This window comes from Pholis gunnellus, assembly GCF_910591455.1.
Source record: "Pholis gunnellus genome assembly, chromosome: 7".
NCBI lineage: Eukaryota > Metazoa > Chordata > Actinopteri > Perciformes > Pholidae > Pholis > Pholis gunnellus.
This window is the reverse complement of record NC_136533.1, coordinates 12,536,012-12,550,214: the sequence shown is the minus strand read 5'-3', so window position 1 is coordinate 12,550,214 and position 14,203 is coordinate 12,536,012. Positions and strand designations below refer to the sequence as shown.

General features: G+C 38.6%; 1 protein-coding gene across 1 annotated transcript; it reads left to right on the top strand.

The window, feature by feature from the left end:
• The first annotated feature begins 9,735 nt into the window (after positions 1-9,735).
• On the top strand, positions 9,736-14,193 carry pex11a (peroxisomal biogenesis factor 11 alpha). The gene is made up of 3 exons (XM_079163088.1): positions 9,736-10,036; positions 10,217-10,332; positions 12,484-14,193. The coding sequence occupies exons 1-3, from the start codon at positions 9,981-9,983 to the stop codon at positions 13,050-13,052; spliced, it is 741 nt and encodes a 246-aa protein (XP_079019214.1). The 5' UTR covers positions 9,736-9,980; the 3' UTR covers positions 13,053-14,193.
• The last annotated feature ends 10 nt before the right edge of the window (positions 14,194-14,203 follow it).

Here is a 14,203-nt window from a genome sequence, read left to right as displayed (position 1 = left end):
CTAAAACCCAATGAGACTCACATAAGAAGTCTTATAATATGTAATATATGTTTTTGACTTTATGTATAACGAGAGGAGATGAGTTATTCAGGAACAATCAACCTTTTTATTTTGTTGTTCGCTTACCTACTTGCACAATTTATGAACACTGAACACTCATGATTGGGAATGGATGGAGAGGTATAATCAGGACTGAATACACTGTTGATGAGAATAGATTCAAATAAAGAAGAACATCTAAGAACAGTAACAGCCTCTAAATCTGATCTGAAACAGTATATTGTTTCTTTATCCATTTACCACTCACAAATCTCATCCTTTTTCCACTTTGAAGCAATCAAGAAGTGTAAAGTGAAAATCCAGGAGTGTGAAGGAAGGCTTTATGTGAAATGAAACTTTGCATCTACAGGGAAGTGAGTGTTATGAGACAAGTTGGTTTACAGCTGTGATATCCAGAAACAACAAATATATTACAAACTGAGACTTCCCTCTCAACTTACCATTCTAACATTACTTTGTCTTCAAAATCCTATCTGTGGTGTCTGAAACATTAAGTGAGACCTGTAATAATTATTAGACTGACCCAATTGGACGGTCATTCCACACTGGGCACGAGTTATAATGACTAGAAGGATAGCTCATTGGACCAGTGACCAGGATTAAAAAACAATTACAGTCTCACAAAAATAATATCTCCAACTCATATTCTTTTGCAGGACTTTTTGTTGTGTGTTTACTGTGTTCTTGTTTTTCAGTATTTACTATTGACTTAAAACAAAACAGAGACAATAGTTTTAAATGCACAATATACTCTTGTGTGACTCACAGGACTCATATGCAGTAGATGATGCACACACTTATTGCAATTAACATCACAGCTAAAGGCTTTATAATGAATAGAAACAGTTTGTCCTTCTGGATGTACTGTACATACCATATATTGAATTTATCATGTCCTTGACTTTATTCTTTGCTTCTGTTTACTCTTCATATATGAATAAGCTTGAGAGGAAGTGTGCCTCGCCTGGAAAGTGGACGAGATCAGGCAACACTTTCCAGCAGCCTTAAAAAAATACACAGATATAGTTACATCCTGTTGGATCCGATTGGATTAGAATAGATTGGATTAATTTAATATTTGCTTGTATAGATATATGTGGAATGTGAGTGAATATCATATATATCATAATAATCCTTTGTTAGTCCCACAGTGACGACATTTGCAGGATTACAGCAGTACAGTGGAGAGTGCAATAAAAGACATCAGTAGAAAGCAAAACAAGTACAATAAATAATCAAACAGTAAAGGTATAAAAAAAGTAAACCGCAAAAAACAACAAAAGCTAATAATACAACATATTCAGATTGAGTTCCTTGTGGAGCCCCAGTGCTGCAGGACACCAGGTCAGACTCCTACTCCTGTATCCGCACATACTGTGGACGGTTGGTGAGGTAGTCCAGGATCCATGCTGGGAGGTGGTGGTCCACCCCTGTCTGCTCCAGCTTGTCCCTCAGGAGCGTGGGCTGAATGGTGTTGAAGGCACTGGAGAAATCAAAAAACATACATTTTCACAGTGCTTCCAGTCTTTTCCAGGTGAGAGAGAGTCATCTAGTAGGATATAAATGAGAGTGTCATCCACCCGGATGCCAGGTTGGTAGGCGAACTGAAGTGGGTCCATTGTTGGGCTCACCAGGGGGCGGAGATGGACAAGGACCTTCATCAGGTGCGATGTCATTGCCACCGGCCTGTAGCTGTTGAGGCACTTGGGGTGCGGGGCCTTCGGCACTGGTACCGCGCATGCTGTTTTCCACAGCTGTGGCACTCTCCCCAGCTTCAGGCTCAGGTTGAAGATATCTGCTACCAGCAACAACGCTACAATTTGTACATATATTATATGTATATTTGTACAATATTACTGTATTTATTTTTCATGTATATAGAGCTACTACAACTCAGCAAATGTTTAATATCCAGAAGTGCAATATCTTAACTATTTTACTGTTTTTTTTGTATGTCAAAGAAATGTGAATGTGTCCCTGGCTGCATTAAATGATTAAATGACAACTCTTCGTTTTCTACCGCAGTTTTTAAGGAACTCAGGGTCTTGCATTTCGTCTGGAGAAACCATTATCTAAATGAAATTACTGACCTGCAAATTGACCAATTTTCTCCAAAGACTATGGAATTTGCTGTCTTCAAGGCTGCTAAAGCTTGCGTACAGATTTAATTCACAATGAAAGCAAGCACCTAGTAACAACATCAGGACTAGTTGGTGAGCATTTCTTGTAAACATTTTGAGATCAATGTAATTGATTTCCTGACCAAACTAAAGAGAGGTTGATGAAGACAGAAAGAGAGTGTGACCGAGACAGATAATGACCAAGAGAAACTGATTCAAAGCAGTTGCGGACCGAAGCAATTGATCAAGACATGACTTAGAAATTGATAACCATAAAACCATGAAACACTCAGCTGATTGTCGGAGACAGTGACTCTAATGTTTTATCTCCTTTTCCCTCTTAACACCTATAGGTAGGTATATATGTTTTTTTTCCATAGTAGTATAACTCAGAATAATCATTTTCTGAATTAAGGCTAATACCAAATCTCAATGTAGACATTTGCATACATATATGCGCTCGTACGTCTGTTAAGCCAATGAGGACATCTGTTAATTAACCTTGTTTAAGCCGTTAGAAGGTTCAGTGTCTTGCTCAGGGACACTTCGACACATCCCAGCCAAGGGGTCCGTCGACCTTGCGGTTACCAGACAACCCTCTTAACCCAGTGAGCCACGGTCGCCCCAAATACTGTTGGAAGGAAGCTTATCTACAGTGACATAAAATAATATGTAAGTATGCATTGAAAGTGTTGGAATTAAATGTGTTTCTTGACGCTAAATTTAGCTCTATAGTGGCTAATTATTTTTTCCAGTCTGTTAATTGTTTTGCAATCTGTGCCTGCTGTATAACAAGAGCATGACAAGGAAATCATTATTGTGCAGTTACTCTGATGGAAACTTGGAATATAACTTTTCATTATAGTATATATCTCCATTTGCAGAAAAATAGCTATGACTATATATAGAGGGATATAGAATATAGCTAATACACAATGTGCTCAGTTTATATCAGCACTGAAATGTAAATGTTTTCCACGTTTTATCTCACTGAAAAAGAAAACAACTTTTTCAACCTGTTTCTGTCATTTTCATGAGATGATATTATTGATAACTCTATTGGAGTAAAAATGATAAAAACATGACAGTTGTGACATGGTTCAAGCTGGTCTCATCCAGCATTTTTGGCAATACCTACAAAGAATAATGCATCATAATTCGTATATATCCCAATACAAAAATTAGCTTCAAAGCCTGCCATTCCTCCTGGGGGCTTGGGCATTTCTCAGCGAATATGTTTGACTATAGCGCTCTGTCGTGTACCTCAGTATCCCAGGTGTAGTGGCAACACTAACTCATCGCCTCGCAAAGCTTCCATAATAATGTCAATTTCGTTATTCATGAAGAGTGCCTTTTGTCTGTCTGTGGCTTCAGGTTATTCAAAAAAAAACAATGCATGTGAAATGTGTTGTCACACTCGGCATCACTTCAGCATACACAGCATGTATAAGGAGAAAGACAACGCCACTGAAAACACAGTGGTATTCGTGCGTGCACAGCATCAGCAATGAAAGTGGTTCCCATAAGAAGCATTCAAAAAGAACTGGAGCCATTGACAAATCTCTCTCTCTCTCTGTCAGTCTCAAAAATTAAAAGACTACAACATTGCACATTTTGGCAAAAACATGCAGGAAGCTGCTGTTGGGCTTCTGGGTGATTACAGAGTACTGTATTTAATGCTGCACCTTCACAGAATTGTTTGCATGGTATCGACTTTTAAGTTTCTGTTACTTGTGTGGAAGGCTTCGAATGGGCTGCCTCCTTCTTACAGTTCTGCACTCCTACACTCATACCCGATCCCTCAGGTGCTTGAAAAAGCCTATCTATGGTTGAGGCAGCAGCTTGAGGGAAATCGAGTGTTTGAGGTCATAACCCCCACATTATAGAACACCCTCCCACACCATCAGATCTGATCCCATCACTGACACTTTTAAAAATGTTCTCACATCCTTTTTTTCCCCTTTGGCCCTAAAGTCTAAAGTCCTAAATGCATTCTGGTATGTGTGTGTGTGTGTGTGTGAGTGTGTGTTTCTGGTTACTTTTGATGTTGCACTAGTCTGGTCTATCGATTGTTTTACATCTGTCTACATCTATTCTTTCTTTTGTTCTTGCACATTGATTAACTTCTAACATTTAAAAATGTACCTCAGAAACAAAAAATAAAACATAAACATATGCTAATATCTTTGCATCATGTCACCAGCTGCTACATATATAAAACAGCATTTTAAAGATAGAGTACAATTTACACAACTCTCTGAATATGACCTAAGGTCAAGGCAAGTATATTTATATAGAACATTTCAGCAACAAGGCAATTCAAAGCGCTTTACATAAAACATTAACAGACAAAAGAAACCAGTTATAAAAGAACATGTACATACAGTAAAAAACTGTAATTTAAGAGTCAAAAGAATATAAAATAAAAACACGCCAAGATAGAATAAGACCGATATTAAATACAAGAATACAAGTGCAGTGTAAGAAATAAAATAATAAAAGGCAACAGCAAACAAATGATTTAAAACAAAGTGAGAGTTGCAGCCGACCTGCAGTTTTCTGGGAGTTTGTTCCAGATAAATGGTGCATAGAGACTGAACACTGCTTTTTCTTGTTTAGTGACAGAAAGCAGACGTGTCTCAGACGACCTGAGAGGTATGCATGGTTCATAGCAGAAGATCAGAAGTGTATTTTGGCCCTAAACCATTCAGTGCTGTATAAACCAACAGCAGTAATTTGAAATCTATTATATGACAGACAGGAAACTATAAAGATATGGTTATGCAAATATGTGTCATCTGCATAATTGTAGTAACTTATTTTGCTGTTTTCCATAATCTGAGCCAGTGGAAGCATGAAAATGTTAAACAGAAGAGGCCCCAGAATAGAGCCTTGGGGAAATCTGCATGTCATCAGATGTGTTATTACTTATAGACGCAAAGCAGTCGCTGTCCTTTAAATAGGATTCAAACCAGTTTAATACTGTGACAGACTGTTCACCCAGTTTTCCAGCCGCTCAAGAAATCTGTTGTGATGGACCATGTTGAATGTAGCACTGAGATAAAGACTGATATTCTGCCTCTATTTGTGTTTAAGTGTCTGTGTTGAAGACCTTAACAAGAGCAGTCTCGGTAATGTAATTGAAAACCTGATTGAAAGACATCAAAACAGCTGTGCAGCCGTTGAAAAACAGCCTTTTCAATTTTTTTAATCAAAAGATAAAGAGGTTTTAAATGGGCCTATTATTTTTCGTTACTGACGTGTCTAGATTGTTCCTTTTTAAGAGTGGCTTGATGAAGGGAGTTTTCAGGGCCTTACAATTTGTAAAAGATCTGAGGCCATGCAATTTGAAACATTTTTGAAAAAGCCTGTTGGTAGAATATCAAAGCAGCAGGAGGAGGATTTCAAATGTTGTCTAACATCTTCCAGGTATTGATAGTTGATTGCATACAAATGTGTCATGTTATTTGAATTGACTTTAGTTGGACACAGGGACAACACATACCTGATGTGGAGGCACTGACTGCTTGTCTAATTTTTTGAATTTTGTCAGTAAAGAATGAGGCAAATTCATTACAGGCCCTGGTGGATAGAAGTTCAGAGGCTCCTAACACAGGAGGATTTGTTAGCCTGGTAACATTAGCAAACAAGGCACGTGCATTATTAATGTTTTTAGCGATGATGTCAGAGAAGAAGGACCCTTTTGCATTTCTCAGTTTCAAATTATAAATGTGAAGTCTCATTATGGATCTGGATTTTCTTTCCTACCTGCATTCAGCCTTTTGACACTCTTTTTTCTATTCATATAGGCATGGCATTTCTCCATGGAGATCTTTTCCTGCCAGAGACAGCCTTCACCTTATTGGATAAAATACCATCAATGACATTTGTAATTTTAGAATTTTAATTATATGCTAGCTCATCGACTGAGACTCAAGAGAGGACAGGTGTGAAGGAAAAAAATGAATACATGTTTTAAATGATGTACGGTTTTGTGATTACCTCTGTTTGAACATTTGTGTGCACGGAGATGGGCTTTCAATGAAAGCACAGGAATGATCCGAAAGAGCGACATCAGTTCCCACAAGCTTAGAAATGTTCAGACCCTTGGAGATAATGAAGTCCAGAGTGTGCCCCTAATTGTGTGTGGGCTTCTTCGCATGCTGAGTCCGTCCTTATCAAGAACACAACACAGTTCTTCGGTGCCTGTGTCTTTGACACAAATGTTAAAATCACTAACAATCACTACAGAGTGAAAACAGATTACTGACAGCAGCTCAGAAAAGTGTTGTAGAAGTGGTTGCACAGTAATTAGGTGGCCTGTAGATATAAATGGTTGAATTGAAGGGAATAGCTGTGATTATTATGTCCAAAACTGGTGAAGATGGACGTCAAGGGGGATTTCGGGGAGAAAAAGTGGGAGTAGGGTGGGGGGTTAAGATTGGTTCTTGCAGAGAGGCTGGAAGAGGGAGAGAGAAGGGTGAACTCAAATGATATGGTCAGCACTGGTTGCACTTGTATTCAGTTCATTTTGTTCATAAACTTATATTTTAAACCCTTTCATAACGTCCTTGACCATGAAAAACGTCCCGTATAAGCAAGCAGGTATGGAAAAACTCTTTTGCTTTCTATAGTCGACAATCCCTCACAAGGTCTTCTCCCTCACAAGGTCTTCTCCCTCACAAGGCCATCTTGTCTTATTATTTAAAGACATGAATGTATGGACAATACTGAATTGAATAGGGATTGTCTGTTAGGATGTATTCAAGAATTAGTAAAATCTCACTTAGAGTATTTGTTGGTATGACATTGTGGTTCTCAAATGGCTGCTAAATAACTGCAAAAGCTGGAACTCAAGGCAGAATGTATGGGTGGTTTTAAAATGTACACAATTCACACACAAAACACATGAACTGAAATGTGACTGAAATGCATTGTGTTTGGATGAACTGGGTTAACATATGGTAGTCATTAGTCAAGCTAGAAACAAGGCTTCTGACAACCATTCATAATTTAACTCAAATGTTTTTTGTGGAAATATGATAATCATTGCGGTGCAAAGTTTGTTACAATCTAGACAAAGTAGATAACGATGATTAACGTAATTAACAGTTATTAGCCTGAAAAGTGATACATATTTAAAAGTCCCGGTCCTGCTTATGACCACACTGTTGTATAATGAGTGTTAACCATCAAACCAAAATAAACCATGTTCAATATACATGGTTTATTGATTAGATTTAAATTACCCAGTGACTGTCTGCAGTCTACAACATATTATATTAATTTATTCTGTTGTGTGTGGAGTGGTTGTATCACAGCTTTGTTTTGTTGCGTCTTTCGAAAAAATGTACTATTTCTGCAGTTGATCATTATTAGTGAATGCTTCATTTCGTATTTCCGTATGATTAAATATTTATTTTTTTATTTTCTTTTTCACCAAGTAACACTGTGCATCCAAGAAGATGCTTTTTTAGGAGAATGCCATATTTGTTGGTACACTTTTCAAACATCTTGCTCATTTATTTTTCTACTTTTAATATCTGCAAAGTCTCTTGAGAACCTGTTGCTAAATGAACCTTCCTCTTCAGTGGAAATACTGAAACACTTGGAAAATCATCTCATCTCCAACTAAACTTTTCGATGTTGTTAAGCACTTTTATACTTAAATGCTGCACGCATTACTTTAAATATTTTAACGTAACAGTGAATGGCCCACTGCATCTTGTTTCAATCGTTTTGTTGGTGGAAACTTGGCAAATGTGTTGATTGGCAGGCAGCATTGAAATGTCATTCAGGTGTTCTTCAAATAGATTATATATTTGTTTGAAATAAAAAATTATAATTGAATATATACTCTATATAAGAAAATATTAATTTAAAGGGGCCCGGCATAAAAAATCATTTCAAGGTCACTTGTTTGATCCCAGAGCACATTGGCTTTACGTCTATGGAAATGAGTCGAGCTGATATTGCAATGGCCTTCTCTTCAAAGAGCCCCCTGGGATTTGGAAACGTTACATTTGAGCCTGACTTTTGAACACATCCATAATAGAGGAATGGATATGTGGATTTTTAGACAGATTATTTAACAGTTGACACACTGGCTGTAGACAAACCATTGACAGTAGAGACAAGCGTTAGCGAAATTCAAGATATTTCTCAAGTCATGAACACCTCACCTAGCTTTCACAAAGAAACTCAGAACCCTTCACATGTCTTCCAATCAGGCTACTTATTAAAAATAGCAAAGGCTCGAATCACATGCGGTAGTGTGAAAACAAAAAGTTCATTTTTAGGGTAACATCTCCATTATTGATTTTGATTGGAATTAGTTATATATGCAAAGGAGGTGAGCTTGCACTAGAATAGCATGTTTGATATTGCCTACCAACCATGTGAACTAACACACTGACTGTAATAAGATACTCTGTGTTTGATTGATGGGTAACTTTACACTTATTATAATAAAAAAGGAGGGACATGTGTTCCAACCTCAAGACATGCAAGCTGCGAGTCTAACGTTAACAGTAGCAGCCTAACTCATTCATTCAATTCATGAGAACTGTCACAAATATCTGTACAGACATTAGATTAATAAAAAATATGAAAATGTTATGCTTCTCCCCTGCTACTTATTTCTGTCACATACAGCAGCCTGTCTTTGGTATAACAAATAAAACAGGAGCCATGTAGGGCTGAATTCAAATAACATCTGAGCTGATAACGTTTAATTAAAAAGTTGGGCAAATGAGGCAATTTTACTTTGTTTATTGCATCTGACCAACTATCTAACAACTGCCACATTGCCCCCTGTTGTTTAAAACACAGACGTGCATGTAGACTATCTCACACAAATCTACCTCCTATTATCTTTGGGGTCAATTAGACCCCATTCAATGTTTAGTGTCTCTAAATAAATGATTGACATAATTTGTTTTGCTTCATATTTAATGGATTTTTCCTAATTTAAATGGGTAAACATAAAATTAACATGATGATATGTTTTCAATGTCCTGTACACATGCTGTATGCATCGGTGTTCTTTGGGGTCAATTTTGGTTGTTTTAGCTATATAAATCATATAAGAAATATCAACATTTTACACACATTTTGTTTTGGTTGTTTGGGATGATATTGAGGTCACCATAACATGCACTTGTATAATCTTCAAAAAGCTTTAGGGCCCTAACCTAACAGAGGGCTATTTAGGTAGTCAACCAACAAACATAAAGTACCCGACACATACAATTGGGTAACAATTTTATTATAATCATTTTCTGGAGGTTTAAATTGCTGGGGTCAAATTGACCCCAAGGATAAAAGATGTTAGTAAATTTGAAGGTAACGGGAGTGTTACACATTTACATTTTTTACAATGATTTTAATATATTTCCGTTTACTGTCATGTATTTGTGAAACTTTTCTTTTTTAACTGGGATTACCATTCATTAAAATATAGTTTCCGCGCTGGTCCGTGAATTAAACCCGTTCGGCTTTTGGTCCGTCTGCAAAGCTGTCCGTAGTGAAACAAGTGCTTTTGGCTCAGCTGTGTTGATCGCCCAAACCGACTGGGGAAATTAGCTTAGTGTGAACGTGCAAGAAGTTTCAAAATTCAGATGATCTGTTTGAGTTTTCACTGGCAACGTTTGATGAAGCACCATTGCCAACATTTAAAGTGAATACAAGTTGATGACATTCTACCAAACGGTAGCGAGAAATCGACGTTAACGTGTCTCCGTCTCTGAGTGAAACTCTGTCTTAGCGAACTAGAACAAGCTGTTCTTGTCCCGTTTAATCATGGACGGGTTTTTAAAATTCACGAGCCAAAGCCAAGGAAGGGACCGGATATTCAGGTGAGTCGTTTTAGAGTGTTTGTGACCTCCTCGTAAACTGTCCACCTTTTGTATTTTGTTGACAGAAAAGTTGAGTAAACGTTACTGGATACGCGTGGGACGAAAGTAGCGCGAGAGCTCTCAATTGAACGTCAACTTTCTACTTTTTCTCACGCTCTTCGTCTTCTTTCTTTATTTCAGGGCAACCCAATATGCATGCGCGCTGTCGATATATTTACTACGAAACAACGCGGAAAGAAAGGACCTTGTGGCGAAGCTTAAAAGTCTGGAAACCAACATGAGCGCTGGACGGAAATGTGAGTATAACTGTAACTGTGAAGTGAGGTGTGGGGAGCTACAGTAGTTAAAGTTAATTCAGTTATTTTGGTTCAACATGTTAAATTCTAGCCATATAGGTTAAGTGCCTCATGTCATTATTAATGATACTTGCAGCTGAGTAAAAGCTCTGTGTTGCTGCCCTTCATTTTCCATTAAAACATTGGACTAAAGTGGGACAAATGTCCCTTAAAATTCCTCAGGGCCCAACGGGATGTCTTCAAATAGCTTGTCCAAAGAAACACTATTACAAAACAAGTTCTCACATCTGAGAGAATGGATTTAGCCGACCATTTCATCTGCACTGTGGGCTGCTGCTGCTGCTGCTGCTGCTGCTGCTGCATTGTAATAATCTGAAATCAACATTCTTTTCACTCCAGGACCATGTGGGACAGGTTTTCTTTGTCCTCGTCTTGCTGCTGATTTTCTCTCTAAATACGGTGATGATTCATCAACAAGGTCAAGACGAGCTGCCCACAAGACAGCAGCAGAGTCGCAGCAAATAAGGGCTTAAGCTGTTTGACTTTCTCCAGCGTGCGATCAATAATTCAATAACCTCGTCTGTTTCACGAAACTTTTGGACCTGCCGCCTTTGTTCCAGGAAATATAGTTTCTTAAATTGAGTAGAGAAGAATGAGAATGAGCGTGTTCTTGGCAATCGTTCCTAAGTGCCATAGAACATGTGGCGGTAAAGTACACACACTTGTTATCTGTTTGTGGCTGTGTTGAAGTCCACAGGTTTGCCCCTGTGAGCTGAGATAGACGTTGTATTGGTGACTGATACGCAGACCTGCAGCGACTGTGGCTGTAAGACTGATGACCATAAAACTGGCCTTGACAGCTCATCGACTTTTTGAACTTTGACACTCTATCGTGACATTTGTATTGCTTTTCAATTTGTTGTTACAGGCCAAACACGGACTGTGTTGCAATGAGGAATACAACATTTTGATACAACTTGTTCTTTATACAGAGGTTCTAGTAGTAGTGTCCATTTATCATTAAATGAGTTTTCATTCCTCAGAATATGTGGGAGTCTTTCCATGAATCATTTATCTCTTTGCCAACGCTGTGGTTTGCATATTAATAACAATGTTTCAGAGACTTGGCTCCACATAGAAATGAAGGATAAGACGATGCCTTAGAGCAGGGTCAGGCAAGACGGACCTTTGCTCCTCTCTGGGTCAAAGGTGAACCAGGCCAGACTGTTTGTGCGCCACTTAATTATCTCCACTGTGCGTCAGAGTGGTAGTCACAGAGCTCTCCTGCCTCCATGTCTGGTCTGTCTGGCTTCAGTGATGGTGGTTGAAGGAGGCATGCAGGTGTCACCGTTTAAAGAAACGGAGAGAGAGGGATAACTAAAGCTTTCTTTTCAAGCACGTCGCATGTTGCTCCTGAACGGTGTCACTTACAAGTACAAGGATCTGTTGAATAGTACCTTTTTAAAACAGTATTTAATAAAGTCAAACAATACGTTGAATTATTCCATCTCCATCTTTTCAAATATGGCATAGGATAGGGCTGAAGTGTGTGTGAAGGATCTTTTAGAAGTGGACGTTGTCGTCATGATGTCACCCATTGGTTTGTGGACCGTGCTTTTGAAGCTTTGAGTTCGGCATGTTGGATTTTGACCGTCAAAAAGCATAAAGCCATAAAGCATACCCTGCTTTATGGCCTGCTTTACTCTAAATGGGCCCATCATTTACTAAATGATCATCATGCTGTATTTATGAGACTCTAAACTGGCGACTGAGACCATAAACTCATGTTAACAATGTTAACTAAGGTGATAAATAAAGTGAGAAGTAGAATCATTTTCTCATAGACTTCTGTACATTCTGTCCCCTGATGGCCAGTAGAGAGAACACAAGTTCGAGGCTCTTCTGTCTGGTTTAGACCCAACCTTCAGGGTGCAATCGCAACCCAGCTAGCCGTAGTAACATGTTTTGGTAATACCCTAAACTGACCCCATTTTTGACAGGTATATTCAACACGTTTTAAGATGAAAGACACTGTAGTTTGGTTTATATGTAGCTTAACTGCTCTCGTTAGCGGACTGCTACTGTGAAATGTTGACCCGACATTTCATAATAGATTGCTCTAATACCCCTTTTTTCTTCCTCCTTTGTCAGTGTTCAGGCTGGGAAACACAATAAACTCCATGGAGGCTGCTAAGCGAACCATGCGACTCTCTGACCGAGTGCTGTGCCTGTGCCTCACCGCGGCCAACATCAACCGCGCCCTCTACTTCATCTGTGACAATGTACTTTGGGCCAGAAGCGTCGGTCTCATCCGTGAAATCGACAAGGAACGCTGGAGCCTGAATTCCTCTCGCTGCTACTTCCTCTCGCTGGTTATGAGTCTGACCAGAGATGCTTATGTAGTCCTCCAGCTAATGGTTCAGAGGGCAAAAGATAAAAACTTTAGACAGAAAATGGAGACGCATCTCGGTGCGAGTCCTGAAGTAGCCGAAGCGGTCGTTCCTCAGCTTGACGCGTTTTTCTTTCTGCTGTTGGAGAGCCTAAGATCGCATCCTGCTGTTGCTGTGGACACGCTGAAAAATATATGTGACCTCTTCATTCCCCTCCACAGGTTGGGTATATATCAGTCCAATGCAGGAGTGGTGGGATTCTGCGGTTTGATGTCCTCAGTGATTGGGATTGTAACCCTCGTGCAGCCCAAGTTCACACTTAAACCATGAGAAGAGTGGAGTTAAACCTTACTGACAAACGAGTAAAAACATATTATCGTGTCAGGTTTTTAAAAGGGTTTAGTGTCATTTCACTGGAGCTGTCGTGGGGGTTCACAATGAGATTAAGCAACATCAGAGGCACATTCATGTTTGAATAGCATTTATGTTTTGCACTGAAGGGATGACTGGATTTGATCGTTTGGTAACAGATGTTTTGACTGATTGAACTCATTACATCATACTTCTGAGGCGCGATGAATAAGGGCCAGTTAAGGTTTAAAACACTGGTTTAAAAGGGAGCAAATCGAGGTTACATAGAAGCCTTGTTCATTTTTCGTAATTAAGAAAACGAAGCAAGGCTAAACTTATGTGCATTCCTGTCTTTTCCAACACTACATCTAACACCAGCAGTTTTGTATCTACTTTACTTATAAACAAGGGCTTATTACCGATGCAAGCTTTTTTTTGCATTTGCTTTTATACATCTCTTAGAAAAAGTAAAATCTTAATCTGAGTGAAGATGCAACTTCAAGTTCACCATCTTCCTTTGCTCTAATGTTTTGTGATAAGATGCTGCTCAAAGTTTTACCTCAATGATTCAAGTGATGAATAAGCTGCTTCTCAGCCAAAGGTGCTTCCAGAGGGGAAAAAAGCAGCGGAGAGATTTCTGGGAATAGCTGCAGACATTCTGACTTGTCATAGTAGGAAAAATGCACAATTTACTAATAACACAATCAATGGCTCTGTTTCTATCAAAGTGCCAGCATGCACAATACCATGACCCTGAAATCAAAACTGCTAGATGAAATCCAGCCATTATTGATTTCTTTATTTACACATGTGCTTATCCTACTGTGACAAATTTAAAGTTTTGTGCATGAAATAAGCCTTTGCATAATGTGTTACTAATATAAAGAGCTAAAACACCCTTGATAATGTGATTACAAATAAATTCTTAATATATTGTCTATTGTATGCTTGGGTTTGTGTTATTTTTTTTTAATCGTGACGCAAATAAAACAAGTGTGCCAGGAAAAATTAGAAACCTTCAACTTTCTCTCTCCAAGCTGCACGTGACATGTATTATCACATGTAGTGTCATTCAGTGTCACCGTTGATTGAAATGTTAATAAAGCACTGAAATAATTATCAGACATTGT

Excerpts from the sequence above, each read along its gene's own strand:
- pex11a (XM_079163088.1), top strand. The coding sequence starts at position 9,981 with ATGGACGGGTTTTTAAAATTCACGAGCCAAAGCCAAGGAAGGGACCGG. Across the intron at positions 10,037-10,216 it reads GGAAGGGACCGGATATTCAG|GGCAACCCAATATGCATGCG; the intron begins GTGAGTCGTTTT and ends TCTTTATTTCAG. Across the intron at positions 10,333-12,483 it reads CATGAGCGCTGGACGGAAAT|TGTTCAGGCTGGGAAACACA; the intron begins GTGAGTATAACT and ends CTCCTTTGTCAG.